The sequence below is a fragment of the Eutrema salsugineum genome, unplaced genomic scaffold (genome assembly GCF_000478725.1).
Source record: "Eutrema salsugineum unplaced genomic scaffold, Eutsalg1_0 scaffold_3, whole genome shotgun sequence".
NCBI lineage: Eukaryota > Viridiplantae > Streptophyta > Magnoliopsida > Brassicales > Brassicaceae > Eutrema > Eutrema salsugineum.
In genome coordinates, this window is record NW_006256756.1 from 8,138,153 (window position 1) to 8,155,906 (window position 17,754).

The 17,754-nt window shown below is 32.7% G+C and overlaps 2 protein-coding genes across 4 annotated transcripts; one reads left to right on the top strand and one right to left on the bottom strand.

The window, feature by feature from the left end:
* Window positions 1-11,394: 11,394 nt before the first annotated feature.
* Window positions 11,395-14,537, top strand: LOC18014380 (probable choline kinase 3). Of its 2 annotated transcripts, none has more exons than XR_002898724.1 (8): window positions 11,395-11,515; window positions 11,663-12,016; window positions 13,171-13,292; window positions 13,371-13,659; window positions 13,749-13,866; window positions 13,956-14,003; window positions 14,081-14,181; window positions 14,291-14,425. XR_002898724.1 is itself a non-coding variant. In XM_006397083.2 (8 exons), exons 2-8 carry the CDS (start codon window positions 11,663-11,665, stop codon window positions 14,399-14,401), a joined length of 1,047 nt encoding a protein of 348 aa, XP_006397146.1. In that variant the 5' UTR covers window positions 11,395-11,515; the 3' UTR covers window positions 14,402-14,537. The 2 variants fall into 2 exon arrangements, 1 of the variants encoding a protein (XP_006397146.1); XM_006397083.2 differs by having other exon boundaries at window positions 13,371-13,563; window positions 14,291-14,537.
* LOC18014382 (dehydrogenase/reductase SDR family member 12) lies at window positions 14,436-17,217 on the bottom strand. Of its 2 annotated transcripts, XM_006397082.2 has the most exons (10): window positions 17,019-17,217; window positions 16,867-16,928; window positions 16,212-16,331; window positions 16,015-16,114; window positions 15,843-15,923; window positions 15,706-15,755; window positions 15,474-15,624; window positions 15,100-15,156; window positions 14,899-15,020; window positions 14,436-14,812 (listed from the first exon to the last, which is right to left on the bottom strand). In XM_006397082.2, the coding sequence occupies exons 1-10, from the start codon at window positions 17,031-17,033 to the stop codon at window positions 14,602-14,604; spliced, it is 969 nt and encodes a 322-aa protein (XP_006397145.1). In that variant the 5' UTR covers window positions 17,034-17,217; the 3' UTR covers window positions 14,436-14,601. The 2 variants fall into 2 exon arrangements, with proteins under 2 accessions (XP_006397145.1, XP_024009820.1); XM_024154052.1 differs by having other exon boundaries at window positions 15,474-15,755.
* Between the last annotated feature and the right edge of the window lie 537 nt (window positions 17,218-17,754).

Below are 17,754 nucleotides of genomic sequence, written 5' to 3' on the forward strand. Positions count from 1 at the left end.
CTTATTTCTTCTTCACAAACAACACTGGTGCACCCCACGGCGAACTATTTGGTCGGATGAAAACTTTGTCCGTAAGGGCCTCTAACTGCTTCTTTTATTCGGTCATTTCTGCTGGTGCTAACCGATACACTGCCTTCGAAACATGGGTCGTTCCTGGTTCTAGCTCGATAGTGAAATCGTCCCCTCAGTATGGTGGCGGTCCAGTCAACGTTCGAATACGTCTGCGTACCCGTTGACTATCGATAATTTCTCCGACTCTCCCTCTCCAGTCCTGGAAATCGTCGCCAGATATGCCTCACATCCTTTCTCCATTAAGTCTATAGCGTAAATCATCAAGATTATCGGCAAACCTGTATCTGTCTTGATTCCTTGAAACATCAATCTTCCATCTTGTCGTGGTATGTAGCCTCGCGTCTTTTCACAGTCCATGATGACTATAGTGCTTCAACCAGTCCATTCTGAGGATCACATCATATTGGCCCAGCTTCATCTCCACCAAATTCCACGGAAGCTCTGCTCTTTCTAGCAAGACTGATACATCTTCATGCACTCCAATAGACTTCACCTGTTCAGTCCCATCAGTTTCAATTGGCGGTCCAATAGACTTCACCTGATAAATCGTCCCCTCACTATGGTGGCGGTCCAGTCAACGGTTCGAATACGTCCACGTACCCGTTGGTTACTGATAATTTCTCCGACTCTCCCTCTCCAGTCATGGAAATCGTCGCCAGATATGCCTCACATCCTTTCTCCATTAAGTCTATAGCGTAAATCAACAAGATTATCGGCAAACCTGTATCTGTCTTGATTCCTTGAAACATCAATCTTCTATCTTGTCATGGTATGTAGCCTCGCGTCTTTTCACAGTCCATGATGACTTGATAGTGCTTCAACCAGTCCATTCCGAGGATCACATCATATTGGCCCAGCTTCATCTCCACCAAATTCCACGGAAGCTCCGCTCTTTCTAGCAAGACTGATACATCTTCATGCACTCCAATAAACTTCACCTGTTCAGTCCCATCAGTTTCAATTGCTTTCGACTTAGGTATGAACTTTCCAGCAAAAGTCTAACACTTGGTCAACCTCAGGCTCACAAAACTATGAGTGGCACCGATGTCAAGTAAAGTGTTAGCTATCACTCCTCCTACGGAGACCAATCCTACATAATTTTTATACTTATGTCTAAGCACACAATTTCCATTTTACGCAAATTCATAAGTATCACAACTATCTTTAAAGTGAAATAACTCATATACGTACTAGCGATCGGTGCTTCCCCTTCATTTTTGGTGAGCGCATACACAAACAGTCCAACGGTTTGCCTCTTAGTTGGTGGTCCTGGCATCGGTCCTTGGTGAACTGCGGGAGCTTGCTGATTGGGCAGAAGGACTTTGCAATCCTTAGAAAAATATCCATGCACTCCACACTTGAAACACTGATTGTTCTTTTCTTAGGCTCGACAATCCTTAGTGAGATGTCCACCTCTTCCACATCCAAAACACTTGATTATCCCACAGCACCCAAATTGTTTTTTTCTCACAGCGGTTGTACATTGGAGCATTCTCAGAAGGAAAGTTCCCAGTCATGTATATCCACGTCCTCTTCTGGGTTTCCTGAACACGCGAGGCACTGATACGAGCCTACATGTTCCTGGTTTTCTTAAGCTCTTCCTCAAGACCAACTTCCTTTTTAGTAGCTGTTTCCATTAGCTCTACCAAACTTTGGTACCTTTCGATCGAGTAATGATTCCTCAGCTCCAACCTCAAACCTTTCATGAACAGACGAATCAAATCAGCCTGAGTGAAACTCTTCCTGGAGAATCTCCTCAACCTGTTGAATTCCTTTTTGTACTTCCTCACACTGAGGTTTCCGTGGCGCAAATCCTCAAAAGCACTCTCCATCTGATCCATTGCCTCTGGTCAAAAATACTCACGAGAAAACTCATCCTTGAAGTCATTCCATGCCAGCTCATAGTGTTCACGGACTCCTTCAACAACACCTTCCCACCAAATTAGTGCCTCATCCCGTAGGTACTGAAGTGCTAGCTCCCTGTGGTATCTCTGTGCGCACCTCATGGACTCAAAGTTCCGTTCCAGCTTCTTCCTCCAATTGTCAGCAGTGACAAGATCAGACCTTTCTCCAAATGACTCCATGTTCATGTCCTTCAAGTTCCTCATTGCCTCATAATACGTTAATCCAAACGCATTAGGCTGCACCAGAGGAGACGGTGGTGGCACAAACTGCTGATGAAACGGCGGAGGTGCAAACTATTGATGCATATTCACAGGTCGTACAAACTGCTTTTGAGCATTCACTGGAGGCGGTACAAACTGCTGATGCACTGGCGCAGGAGGCAGCGCATTCTGCTGATGAACAGGCGCAGGCGGCTGCACATTCTGCTGAACATTCACTGGTGGGGCAGGCTCATTCTGCAAATTACCAAACCTTTTTGAACACCGTGTTTTGACCACTTTATTTAAAATACTTTTTCAATGTTTTTATTTCTTTTAAGTGTTTTTATTATGGTTTTCTAGTATTTGTAGTTTCAAAACTCTTTTCAGAAAACTTAGGAAAAAGCTTAGTAAAATGGATAGAAGACCAGATTTTCAGCTCAGAGTCAAACCGTCAGAAGTTCACCCTCAAATGAAGACCTTCTCACCGTCTGATCCAACTCAAATTTGGAGACCTTAAAGATGGAACAATCATCTTTCCAGCACATTTGACACCAAGACAATCCAACGGTTCAATCAAAGTTACGCAAAGAGCAAGATGTCCTGTCAACCAGCCGACAAGCAATCCTGGCCGCGGCCACCAGTCATGTCTCCTCTGACCGCGTCGAATGGTCTGTTCGGCCTAGAAGCCCATTTCCGAGCCAAATCGTTTCATTCATTTGAAGAAACCCTAAGTGACGTTCAAAATGACTTGAGCCTATAAATACATGTTTTAGGAACCCTAGGACGTATGTCTTTTATGCTTTTATGCTCTTTTATGTTTTAGAATACTTTTTAAGTTTTTAGAGTTGTTTTAGGTTTAGGGAGATAGAGATCTATCTCTTGAACCTTTTTTGTTTCTTTCTCATCAGCTTTTCAATACAATATTTTTGCTTTCTTTAATCATGTCTGAGTAGTTCTATTTGGATTTAGGGGATTTTCGATGGAGACTATCTATGTTCGATGAGGATTCCATTAGCTATTAAAGCTGAATCCTAGAACTTTTTCTTCTAAACTTATTTTTCAGGCATGGGAGTAGTGTCATGAACTATAATCTGATTTAGGTTCGTAGTTTTATGAAAGTTTTCATTAGGATCCAGATCTAGTTTGAGAAGAGAAATTTTGCTATAGGAGTGGAAACCTACCTATGGGTGAGCTGTGAATGTTGACGAGTCTTAAGCAAGCTTACATCTTTTCTCTTCCCAGGCTAAAGTGGACCTACTGGTCAAGGTTGTGAGAGATAGTTGGTTATGATCACGAGAGTGACATAGTCATACGTTCGTGACTTGAGTTCTAAAATTTTTAGCTAGGATCTTTTAAAATACTTTTTAGCAATGTTTTGAATCGTTCATTCCTCGGAGATAAATTTCCTGAAAACCTAGCATCTCATTTTTATTGCCTTACCCCGATTTTCATTCAAACTTTTAGTCATTAGGTTATTTTTCATTCCCATCCGATTTTTATTCGAGTTTTAGATTAGGTTTCTTTTTAGTTTTTCCAGCCAATTTTCTTAAGTACTTTTCTTTTTCCCGTTTAGTTTAGAATTTACGTTTTAGTGACACCCCAAAAATCCTTTTAAATTTAGACCAGTTCTAGACTTCCTTACTTCATATTTATTTCAAAGGCTTTTGCAGAAAAAGATCTTCCTTCTCTGTAGATTCGATCCTTAAGTACTACAATCGATCAGCTGTGCACTTGCATGCGGTTTATTGATTCTATTAGCGTAAAACTTGACACCCCTCACCTACACACGCATCACTCTCTTGGTAACGACACAGCTATTCAAAAAGGCAGCATGAGCTTCAGCCGTCACCTGAGCAGGGGTAGCTCCATTGTGGTTTCCATCCACCGGAACTTGCACATTATTCCTGCTCTCATTCACACTCTCACTTCCTGCAGGGGAATTGACTTCATTTGGATTTTCTGGCGGAATTGTAGCGCGAGCTTGAACATTTCTCGCTTTCAGAGGCATCTGAAAAGAACAACAATAAGATGATTCAGCAAGCAAGTCAGTCCGGACCCGTGAAAACTGATATTCCTGCAAAAATAAAAATCAACCATAACGAGAAAATTGTTCTAAGTGGTGGTTTTATAAACTTTTTAAGACAAATCCCCCCCCCCCTTCAAATCGAATTTTTTTTGTGTTTTTTTTTAATCCGAAAACCGAAAAATATTTTTTTTGTAAAACTATTATTCCTATAAATACTTTTCTCCTAACTCAAATCTAGGCTCTGATACCACTATGTGAACCCACGACCCGTCTACCAGACGAACTGGACTATTCATCTTCGATTCTAAACCGGTGTACTACTTTAATTTAATCAATCAACTACATTTCCTGAGTAATACTCTTATTCAATTAAATAGAACCATAGTTTTGAAATTAAATCCATAACTTAAATTTAAAAATAAAACTGAATTAAAATGCAAAGAAGTCTTAAAAGAAATGCTGAAATCAAAATAAAACTTAGAGAAATATGTTTTAAGACTTAAAGAGAGAGAGAGAGCAGCCCCCATCACAGAGCAACCCCCATCTCTCTGGCTAGGATTCTTTTTGCAGGAATGAGGCTCCTTTTTTGGGCTATCTCTTTTATATCTGCAGAAAAAGGACATTTGGCTTCCCGGTGGACTTTTGGTTGGGCTGGGATGCATAATTTAATATTAGTTTCATATTAGTATACTTCTTATATTAGTTTAATACCTAGAATTAGAATGGAGCCAGATATCTAGACTTTTCAAGGTATCCGGATCCGCATTTATATCCGCCGAATAATCAATTTTACTATCCGGATCCAAAAAATCTGAATATCCGTTTTAAACCAAATATTTACGGATATCCGATTAGATATCTAGTTTTATTGATTTAAAAAAATTTCAATTTTTAAAAATTAGAATAAAATAATATAAATAATTAAATTGTATCGTCATAAAAAAAATTACAAATAACAAAAATTTAAAAAGCATTCAAGTAGCATTCAAATAGCACAAAGTTTTAAAAGTTTACATAGCAAAAGAAAAAATAATAATAGAAAGTTAATTTATCTTCATGTCTATGTCTATGTGTTATCCATTTTTATATTATTCTCTCACAGTCTAAAATAAAAAATTATCATGTAATACGAGTTTCAACCAGTCAACGCTATGTTTGGAATATTTTCTAAAACTTTTTGATGGAATATATTCTAAAATCCTGGAATTCAGTCACGATAACATAAAGTGGTGAAACCATAATTACATAACGAAAATATCAAAGAATATAATAGTAAAGTTGCAAAAACTAAAAGAATAAAATTAGCACAATAAACGGTGGAAGGAGAAGGAGGATAAAATCTTGTTAAACATCAAGTATTATTCAAGGAAAAAATATAAGACTTTAGGGGGAATCTTGGCTCTCGACCAGACTTTTAATTCTTACGTCCATTCCATTTTTCAGCCCTCTTGACTTGATTCTCACATGACGTGGATTTATAAATAACTACTTAGCTAGTATCATTATTTTAGTTCTTTTCTGTAAAATATTATTTAATTACCAATTTCTAATTTGAAACACCGTTAAAGAGATACAAATAACTATCACTAGGTGATTATTTGCACTATGTACAAAATAAATATTACCCATAATTTTTTTATTCAAATATACAAATATAATATATATAAATATAACTAAAAAATTAGCTGATATTTATAATTGTAAATAGATGTACTGATATACAATTGTAAACGATGATTAAAATTATATTTATTTTGTAATACAATTATATAAATGCTAGATAAGTATTAGTTTATAATTAATTTTAATAGTATCTTTTAATATGAATGAAATTGCATATTAAATATACTAAGTTGGATTAATACGTTTATCTAACCGGTTCAATATCAGATTAAGATACTTTGCTTTGATATAAAAATTAGATTATAATATGTATGAAAAATATAATTTTTTTATTATTAAATAGATAATATAATTTTTTTAACAAAATTAGATTAAAAAAAGATGAGATAAAAAATATAATGTTTAATAACATAAATAATATTATGTATTAAATTTTTATAATTATGTTGATAATAAATAGAAAAAGAGAGATTATCTTTACAAATTAAATGTTTGAATATTAAATATATAACTAGATTATATTCGTGCATCCGCATGTGAAATATTTATAATTTATCAAATGTTGTAATATAATTTGTATTTTTATTTTTGTTTAGATATAATATTTTAATAAGTGATATATTTTCTTCTACTTATATATAATTTAGTTTTAATAATTTATTTATTTTAGTATATATATGACCACAACTAGAAAAATATTATTTTATCATGTTCGTTCATATTAATCTAAAAATACAACGACTATAAAAACATCATTGTAACATGTTCATTTATATTAATCCGAAAAGACCATGATTATTAAAATATAATTATAACCCATTTATTCATTTATATATTTTATATATTTTTTAAATTTAACAAAAAAATTATAAATTTATTTAAGAAAAATATATAATAATATATTATTGTTATCGTTGTCTTTGAAAATATTATTTAAATTTTAATATTTAAATTAAATTTAAACTAATATCCAATTTATTATTTTTGTAAATATATAATAATAATTTATTTTATAATTTTTTGATAAATAATATAACTTATATTTAAAGAAATCTATAACAAATTCAAATTTAATTTTAAATTTTCGAATTTCTTTTTAAATAAAAATAAAAATATATTATTTTATTATTATTACATTGAATTGACTTATTTGATAACATAAATAAGAGTTATTCAAAAACATAATAGTAGTTAACTAAGTAAAACATGTTTGAACACAAAACATACTTCTATTTTAGTAGAATAGATTGATATAAACTAATCTCTAATTAAATTAATATTAATGGCACATAATATAAGTAATCTAGTAAATTAAATCTATTTTCAAAAAATTATTGAGATTTTCTCTAAAATTAACATCATAAAATTATTAATAACATATGATATAAAATATTATTTTTAAATTGTTTTTATCAATTAATAATATAAGATTATAGTTATTTATACCCCAAATAAAGAAACAATCATCCCACATTTTGAATTATTGAATGATTCTTGCACCATAATATATCACTGTGCATTACTCTCTACAAACAATTTTATATTCACGTTCTTTGTGTTTCCAACAACCGTCGTTTATAATCTATTATATAAAGAGTGGGTTGTGTCTCACAAACTTGACACATCAGCACCTCTTCTTTTGACACATCAGCTCTCTAGAATTGAATTTAGAAATTAATTTTTTTAAAAAAGAATATGAAGAATCTGAGTACATCACATCCTCCTCTATTTAATTCACATAGGTCAAGATGAATTTAATTAACAATAAAAATTCCAAAGCTCTTTTCGATGCAAATTTATCTTCTTATTAATTGTTCGTTCTTCACAACCAAGTTTCGGAAAACCATTAGTTCCCTCTTCACCTTTCATAATTGTATATCATCAGATACTCTTATAATTTCATTGCTTCCACTTGGATTGTGGTGATTCTCGACACTTAAAGATATATGCTCGTTCGTTCAACTAATTGATCGGATGTGATAGTCATATCATATGTAACTCATTTACTCAAATTTGAACCGTCTGAAGGGAAAGTTGACAAATGAAAAAAGCTCGGATCTGAGTGTAAATACTCAGATTATTTCGCTTGGTGTTCTTTTCTTGACGAAAAGAGGTTTGTCTGAGGTTATTCCGTGCATCTAGATTGAGTTATACCAGTGTAAAGAGATGAACACGGCTCGAATTCAATTGTTTGATGAAGTTCCTTAGAGAGCTTTCTATTGTCGTATTGCGAGTAATGAGTATTAAATAAAACTGTCTTGGTTTATTTATTTAGTTATATATAAATGTGTATATATTTCCATGAAACTCTTCTGGTATCAGTCACTAAAGTTTACATCGCTTCTGGTATTTTACAACTCAGAGTTCTTTTGTTCATCAATTATTATAAATAAGGAAAATATTTACATATATATTGTAAGCATATGACTGTGCTTAATTTTGCAGGGAAATGTCGCTTATATTGTAAACATATTAGTTTTTATATTTGAGTACAAACAGAAATTAGTTACTCAAATATTTTGTAAAGTAAAACAATTCTATTTTCTTTTCTCTATCAGTTCACCAGCACAACTTGTGCTATATTGGATTTGTTTCTCTTGTAAATTGCAGTGGTGTTATTATCGCTGAAGGCGTTCTTAGCGCCAGAAAGTCTCTTACGAAGGTGTCTCTTCACGTTTGATTTTTGGAATTTTGTTTTTTATCTGTTTTTAGACTATATAAACAGAGATTTTTCCCTAAAGTTTGGTATTGTTTATTTCTAATCGTCAAGATTATTTTAATTTTGGAGAAGATGACTTGTCAACATTTGGTTCCTATATCATTCTCGCATCAGCTTTGTTCTTTACATATATTGAAGGAATATTCCCGTTGTATGTCCAACTTTCCCGTTGTGGTTGTGTTGGAGTTTTGTACCCATTGCTACATCGCTTTGGCTATTACCTGGATTAGAAAGTATGTAATGTGAAGTGAAAATCTCTTTGGGAGAAAAAACGTTTGAGTTTCATAAAAATGTTGTTAGAATCTCTTCTAAAATTTACATAATTTTGGTTTGAGTACAAAATTTTATTTTATTTTACCAAAGAATTTTTAATATGAAATGAAAAATACCAAAATGAACAAATCTAAACAATGAAACTAAATTACTAATAAAAACATATATAAAGACCTGCGCATATGCGCGGATATGCTCCTAGTTTAAATTAATATTATTTTGTTATCTCGTATTAATTATTTGGCGCCACGTTTTTTGATTGAAACAATTAAGATATTAAAAAATAAATAAGTATATAAAAAATAAAATTTAGGTGAGTAGGACCGACGATGTAAAATTGCTCAATGTTATTTTTCTCTATTGTTTTGAAACGTGTCGTATTCTTATATGTTTTCTAATCAAGTGGAATCCAAGTTGAGTTCTGCAATTGAGTACACGCTTTAACTGCGACATAAGTAACAAAGCTTATCTGTCTGAAAATCAGCAGCAAAAGGTCCGGTTCAGTCATATTTTCTAACCCGTAAAAACACAAATTAAAAACCAAAAAACAAAATTAGATCGTTCATCAAAATATATAATAAATTGATTATATAGAGGTGACAAAAAAATTGTATCATTTTTAATTTTGATTTAATCTAAATAAGAAACCTTTCTCTCTTTTTAAAATTTTTTTTAGACATTAGCTTTAAAACAAATTTTGGTTTATTTTTTGTTTACTTTTGATTTAGGATTTTAAAGTTTTGTTTAATTTTCTTATTCTAAACAGAAATACTTTTAAACTTAAAAAAAAAATAATCATCAAGAGTAGTAATTGTTAAGCTTTTAACATCTAAAATTTACTTTTATTTTTTTATTTTTTTGCTAATCTTATTTTTAAGAGTAACTCTAAATTATCAAGTTTTTTATTGTTAATATTATGTGTCAAAATCTAATCAATTAATTTGACACATATCATGATCAGACGAGTTATCAACTTTTAAACATCCTCTTTTATATAGTAAAATAATTGTTAAACAAATTTCACACATCTTAAAAAATTATTACAAGTTTTACTGCATTGAAAATCTGACACACTATAATATTAGTAATCGCTGTTCAAATAATTGCTAGGCGGTAGGCGGGCGTACAGGTTTCAACTAGCGTATAGGCCAAAAATCAATGATTAATTAAAGATTAGCTTTTTTATTAATTTATATTGTTTTAAATTTAATTACTTTATTAGTTTTTTATTTCATAAATTTTTAAGAAGGTTTAATTTGATATTATAGACTTTTTTTAAAAAAAAGCGGAGATGCAATAAAACATAAATATTATTTTTAATCTAGAATTTTCTTGATCAGTGATTTTTTTCAAATAAATCAGTAATTTTTTCAAATAAATCGGTGATTTTCTCAAATAAAATCAGTATTTTAAAAAAAAAAAAAAATCGGAGCTACGCAGCAGCAAATCAGAAGAACACCTAGAGTCTCCGCCTAGGACTAAGTCTTGGCCGCTACCCTCCGCCTAGTGCCTAGGTATATATATCATGGATGTGTATCAGTTTCGATTTAAATGAAAATGACAATGTCACCCCCTTATTAATAGTATCATTAATTTTGAAAACATGTTTGTTTCTGCAAGTCTTTGCAAAGCATCTAAAAGTCTTTAACACAATAAACTATAATGTAGTACTCTTTGAAAATGTCATTGTCTAATCATGATTACATGATATTTTATAAAATTTTATGTTGGCCCAACTATTACAATAATGTTTATAATGTGCAAACAGTGGCGGAGGCAGAAAATTTTTTTACTGGGGGTAAAAATTAATGTTGTTAAAATAATATGGTTATGGGGGCAAAAAACAATTATGAATGGGGGCATTTATTTAATGGTTTAATAAATTTGCACTAATCTAACAAATTTTATTGGGGGCAACTGCTTCCCTCTTGGTGCAAGTAGCTCCACCACTGTGTGCAAATGCCATGAACTATGCTAATTAGTATTTTTAATGGCGGAGCCAGAAAATGTTTTTATTGGAGGCAAAAAAATTGAATGGGAGCATATTAATTGATTAATGTGGGGGCTGTTCTTATAATTGTTAATAAATTATACTAATCAAATTTTTTTTATTGGGGGCAATTGCCCCCATCTTACTACACATGCCTCCACCACTTTATGCGGACTAATAATGCACCCGATATTTGCTGTGCTTATCATCTTCTAAATGTATTGGACTAATAGACCTCTACGAGATTCTACAATCTTGTCTAAATTTGTAAATGCTTAAAAATTTTAAAAACAATAACATAACTTGTTAATATAGAGTTTTTTTTTATAAACTCAATTGAAATGTGTATTCAATAACCGCTCTAAGTTTGTATGTCCTCTAAACGAGCAAAAAAAAGAGTTATTTTTTCTTTCTTCATAAAAGCGTTATTTAATGTTTTTAGATTTTTATTTAATAATTACAATGCTATAAAATAAAACCATTTTTCTTTTTTGTTTTGTCTTGATCCTCTCAAAACAACCCACCAAGACAAAGAGATAGATCTTCCCTTTCTAACGTCAAGACAAAAGTCCATAAATACCCCATTTCAACACTTCTCTCCTTCACCATGCAATTTGTCTTTCCTTGACACCAAGACTTCTCTCCAAGAATATCTCTCTTTTCAAAGTCCTTTTTCTGAATTTTCAAGATTCTTTGCAACTTTCTTGGTAAGCTTCTTTCTTCCTCTTCACAAGTTAGATCATTCAGTGAACTACTCTTCTTGATCTGTCAATCGATTGCAACTAAGTAACAAAATTCAGAAAACAGAGTACTTTTTGATCTTTAATTGTTTTTTCCTCTCTGTAAATTTCAAGATGGCAATAGGAATCTTCGGATTGATCCCAAGCTCATCACCAGACGAGCTAAGGAAGATTCTACAAACACTTTCGGCGAAATGGGGAGACGTAACTGAGGATCTAGAGAGCCTTGAAGTGAAACCAATGAAAGGAGCGATGACGAACGAAGTGTTTATGGTGAGTTGGCCTAGAAAAGAAACGAATCTTTGTTGCAGGAAACTTCTTGTTCGTGTCTATGGTGAAGGTGTTGACCTTTTCTTCAACAGAGACGATGAGATTCGTACTTTTGAGTTCGTGGCTCGCCATGGCCATGGACCTAGACTTCTTGGCCGATTTTCCGGCGGCAGAGTCGAGGAATTTATCCATGCGCGGGTAAGTATTTCTCCTTTTATTGTGATTGGTCTACGACTTTTTACTTTTATGTTCTGATTCGCTGATATAAAATGGTTTACCCTTTTTTAAGGGTATTAAAACCGGGAATTTCCTAACCGGAATTTTTCCGGTTTATCTTTGTACCGGTTGAGTTATACAACTTAGAAATGTTCAATCTGATTTAACCGATCCAAAACCCCTATAAAAAGGAAAATCATTTTTCGACCCAAAAAAATAGGAAAACCATTTTAGTGAAATGGTTGTTGGAATCATATTTAGCTGAAATGGTTGTTAGAATCAAATTATATAAACTAAGTTACCCTTTTTTATTGGGATTTAAAACCGGGGAATTTGGATCCGATATTGTTCCGGTTTAGACTTGTACCGGTTTAGTTACACAAGGTGCAATCCGATTGAACCGATTCAACACCGATCTGAAGAAAAAATTAAACCGATTTTCTGTTTTCCAGATTCTCATCTAAGCGCAACCGAGCCGGGAAAAAAACCAAACAAATCGAGTAAAATTTAAATTAATTATTTCATAAATTTTCAAAAGTTTTTCCAATCCTGTTTTTTAGTTGTATTTTTTGTTTTCGTTTTTTTTTTCTTTTTATTCGGTTTTATGAAATAGAGTAATCGGATTGAAACCGAATTTAGTTTGGTCTCGATTTGATATATTTTCGGTTTGGTTGGACTTCGTTTTCAGAAAACATTTTATAGGTAAATTTTTTTTTTTTTCCTAGTCGTTTGGCTGGAATTCGGTTTACCGTTTATGGTAAACATTTGACGGATTTTCAGGTTTTACAGTTTTACTCTGTTTATATTTCTTTTATTTCGGTTCCCTTTTCCTTTGCTCGATTAAAATTAATGAAATCGAATCGGTTTATACTTTCTTTGGTTTTTTGGTATGATTTTGGTCCACTTCAACTAGATTGAGCAAACCTTATAGCCTACATAATTGGTTTACATTTGTAATCTGGAGCTTTAAACCGGAATAAATCAAACCGAGTTATGGCCGGTTTAGCATTACAACGATTGAGTTGTACATTTCAAAAACAGTGTTTTTCCAATAGATTCCTTAGCAAATTCTTGTGTTGATCTTCCATTGTAAAATCTATCACAATATAATTATTGCATCTGTAACTTCGAATCAGACCCTATCCGCAACCGATCTTCGTGACCCGAACATATCAGCTCTGGTTGCATCTAAGCTAAGAAGATTTCACAGCATATACATTCCAGGAGATAAAACTGTTCTCATCTGGGACAGAATGAGGTAACAAACTTAAAAAAATTCAGCTTTTTCAATAAATGTTTCGATTACAAGATGGTAATATCCATGGGAACATAACAGGACTTGGGTAGGACAAGCCAAGAATCTATGTTCAACTGAAGATTCAACAGAGTTTGGTCTAGACAACATTGAAGATGAAATCAACTTGTTAGAACAAGATATGAACAATGAGCAAGAAATTGGTTTTTGTCACAATGATTTGCAGTATGGTAACATCATGATTGATGAAGAGACAAATGCCATTACTATCATTGTAAGTCTTACTCATAACCACAAATTTTCTTAACCTTTTTTTCCTTTTTTTTTTCCAGAATGGGGAAAAAGTAATTAAATCCCCAATTTACTCGAGGTAAATCGATGAACATGAAATTTCTCTACTTGTGTAATTTATCTGTCTAATCATTAGTGGAGTTTGTGTGAAAAATGGATTTTGGACAGGATTATGAGTATGCAAGTTATAATCCAATTGCTTATGACATAGCAAATCACTTCTGTGAGATGGTAGCAAACTACCATTCTGACACTCCTCATATCTTGGACTATACTCTATACCCAGGTACATAGATTAACCAAATAAATATTTATAATCCATAATCTAGTAGAGTTTACAAAAAAAAAAAAAAAATTATGGTTTGGGAAATGCAGGAGAAGAAAATAGGAGGAGATTTATCTGCAACTATTTCAGCTCTTCAGGTAAAAGCTATGTTCTTTTTGTTTAAAAGACTTGAGAAGACTCCTTATGACTAAAGCTAAAACTTGGTTTTTAACAGATGAAGAAGCAAGAGAAGAAGACATAAAACAGCTTTTGGATGATATTGAGAAATATACATTGGCAAGCCATCTCTTCTGGGGCTTATGGGGAATAATCTCTGTAAGCTAATTAACTTTCTCTCATGCAGATCAAAGTAGCTTTTAGTTGAGATTAAGAACAACAATAATCTCAGAAGCTTATATGATTGTGTGTGAATGTGATTGTGCAGGGCTATGTGAACAAGATTGAGTTTGATTATATCGAGTATTCGAGGCAGAGATTCAAACAGTATTGGCTTCGAAAGCCCCAGCTTTTGTCATTCAACCCATCTCCAAAGTAAAATATTCTACAAAAACGATAATGGACGCATAATATCTATAACTATAATGCTTGCTTCTGTTCTGATACTATTGAACGAGTAAAAGCTATAAATAATCAGTACAATAAATAATAACTCCACAGAAGAGAGAAAAGTTCCATACTTTTACCTGCAATCACAACTTATTTTCGAGAAAAAAAAATCCGTGTCGAAGATGGAGATTAAGGATCAAGAGCTGCCATTGAATGCACAGTATCAATGACTGAGTCTATAAGGTCATGAGACTTGCTTGTACCTGCAAGCGTCAAATGTTTTGTTGCTTCCGCTCTATCGAAATAGAATGAACCAGAGACTAGTTTCTCTTTAGGCTGCAATGCTAACCAAACGATTGTATCTGCTCCTTCTTCACTTGTTCTAAGTTTACCAGAGAACCTGGTTCAGAAGTTTTAAACTTTCTTTAGCTCACAAAGATGTTTGCTTATATCAGAAAGATGTTTTCTTTAGCGGATTTTTCTTACGATTCATTGAAACTCGGCAAACTCTTTGCCACACCAGGTGTCTCAGCCCATCCAGGGTGCATTGAGTAGAACCCTATGCCTTTGTTCTTGAATTTTTCAGCCCATTTCTCAGTCAGAGCCACCTAATTATTTCCATACAAACAAACTCAGAAAAACCGGAAGAAACATAGATTTTGACTAGTAGATTCTGATTTTACAGACCTGGATTCGTTTGTTCCGTGCGTATTGCAACACTCCATCAAAATTTTCACCACTAAACTGCAAATAATTAATATGTAGCCAGAGTTATAACATAAGTGTGATACAAATGTTTCCAAAAAGTTAAAACAAAATTGAAAATAAGCAATTCTTGAAGACGACATATTTAAGCTAGCAATTCTTGAAGATGACATATATAAGCAATTATTGAAGATGACATATATAAGCAATTCTTGAAGATGAATATATAAGCAATTGTTGTAAAAAAAAAGAATATATAAGCAATTTTTGAAGATAACATATATAGACAAATTCTTGAAGATGACATATATAAGCAAATTCTTGAAGATGACATATGTGTCCTGCATATTGATTACCTGAAGATCTGTTGTAAGTGGTGAAGTGTACATTCCACCAGAGGAAACAGTGATGACTTTGGCGTCTGGTGACGCTTTCTCCAACAGTGGAAGCATCAGCTTTGTCATTGTGTACGTTCCGAGTACATTGACCGCGAAGTTTAACTCGAATCTGATATAAACAAACGAGCAAAGAGATATAAAATCAAGATGAGTTGACTCAAGAAAGATAACTGAGAGTCTAGGACCAAACCCTTCAGGTGTAATTGTACGTTTGTTCTCAAGCAAACCGGCATTATTAACCTAAAATAAATCGAAAATCAGAATCAAAACAAGTTGAGCTTTAGTGAAATGTTTTTCTAAGAAACAGTACAAGCAAAGATGACATACCAGAACATGAACCGGAACATCCTTTGAAGCAAAACTCGTAGCAAATGACTTTATTTCGTTAACGGAAGACAAATCACACACCTAACAAAAGAAGCAAAGCTAAAAAAGAGTTGGTATCAAATCTGCATAGAAAGAGTATAAAAACTTGCAAAAAATGAATACTGAAACGTACTTCTAGGTACACATTCTGGTTTCCAGTTGAGCTTTGAATCTTAGTAAGAGCCTCTTGTCCTCTTTCTTTGTTCCGGCACACCATATAAACATTTGCACCACTGGAACAAAAAAAAAATTGAAAAAAAGAAAAGACTTTATATACTTTGTGACAATTCGTCTACTATTTCGCTCAATTCCATAAATGAGAAACCTTACCGTGAAGCAAGACCTTCAGCAGCGGCGTAACCAATACCAGAATTAGCACCAGTAACCACACAATTCTTTCCTTCTATTTGTATTTGCATATCCTCAGGTTTAAACTTCTTCGAATGCTCTCTGCCAAATCAGAGAGATTGCTCAAGAAATCAATTCTTATGACAAAGCAAATGATGAGCCAAGGACACAATATTTTAATCTCTCTGAATTTCGATTACTTTGGTCATGTTAATCGTCAGGCTCACAAAGAACAACAGGCAGAATGTATCATATCAAGTCCAAGCAAACAAGATTCAAGTGTATTCAGTCTAGAAAATCCATAAAAATTCCATCTTTTCGAATTCCACAGGGTTAAGAGCCAAGCAACAAAGCAAGAATACACAAGAGACTTCAAGCGAAATCAGAAACTCAAGCGTCATTACAGAACCTATATCAACTCGATCAAAGACTGCTAAAGGAATCAATTCTCATGAGAAAGCAAATGATGAACTAAAAATGTTAATCGACAGGCTCTGTATTTCGATTACTTTATTATGTTAATCAACAAAAAAACAACAGACAGACTGTATCATATCAAATGTAAAGCAAACAAAAATCAAGTGATCCAGTCTAAAATTCCATAAAAAATCAATCTTCTCAACCAGTATGGACTTACAGGAAACCGTTCTTTGTGAAGTTCATGTAGCCGTAAATTCCGAATGCGGTTGATCTCCATGTCTACAGATCAAAATACAAATTTGATCAGAAACTGTACAAAAACGTTACAAACAGAGTGAATTCAAGGACAGTAGCAGAAAAAGGACGTACCTTTAAGAGGAACATTTTGTTTGTTTTTACTGATTTGGTGTAGAGAGAGATGTTAGATTAAGTAATGTTGCCGAGTTTCAAACTCATGCGACGGCGTTTGGGAATCCTTAGACAAGTCGTCGATTCAGAAGAGAGAACTTCCGGTAGAGGATGCGCCACGTAGAAGAGAGCCTCACCGTGGATAGGAGTAATATGACGTGAGAAAATTGCAAAAAAACACCCTCAAACTTTTATTTATTTTTCAGCCGCGAGAAATGCAAAACAACCACTACTTCGCAATAAACAACCACTACAGTAAAACCTTTAAAAATTAATAATATTGAAATCATAAAATTTTATTAATTTATCATAATATTAATGTATTTATAAATATAGAAATAATCTAGTTTTACCTATAATTTTTTAATTTTCTTTTTACGAATAATGTTGTATTTAAGAATTTAAGCGAATATCTTAATACAAATTATGATTAATAAACATAGTTATCATAACAAAATAGTTTTTAATAACATATTAATTTATCTATTAAAAATATACATGTTTAAAAGTTCAAAATTTATAAAAAACCATGGTTATTATCAAAAATATGAAATTGAAAACAATACTACAATACATTTGTAAGAAAATCAATTATCACATTAAAATATTTTTACAAATTTGAATGTATATCGAAAAACAACAATAAGAAATAGAAATGTAATAAGCAAAAACATGAATACCAATAAAATTTCAACTT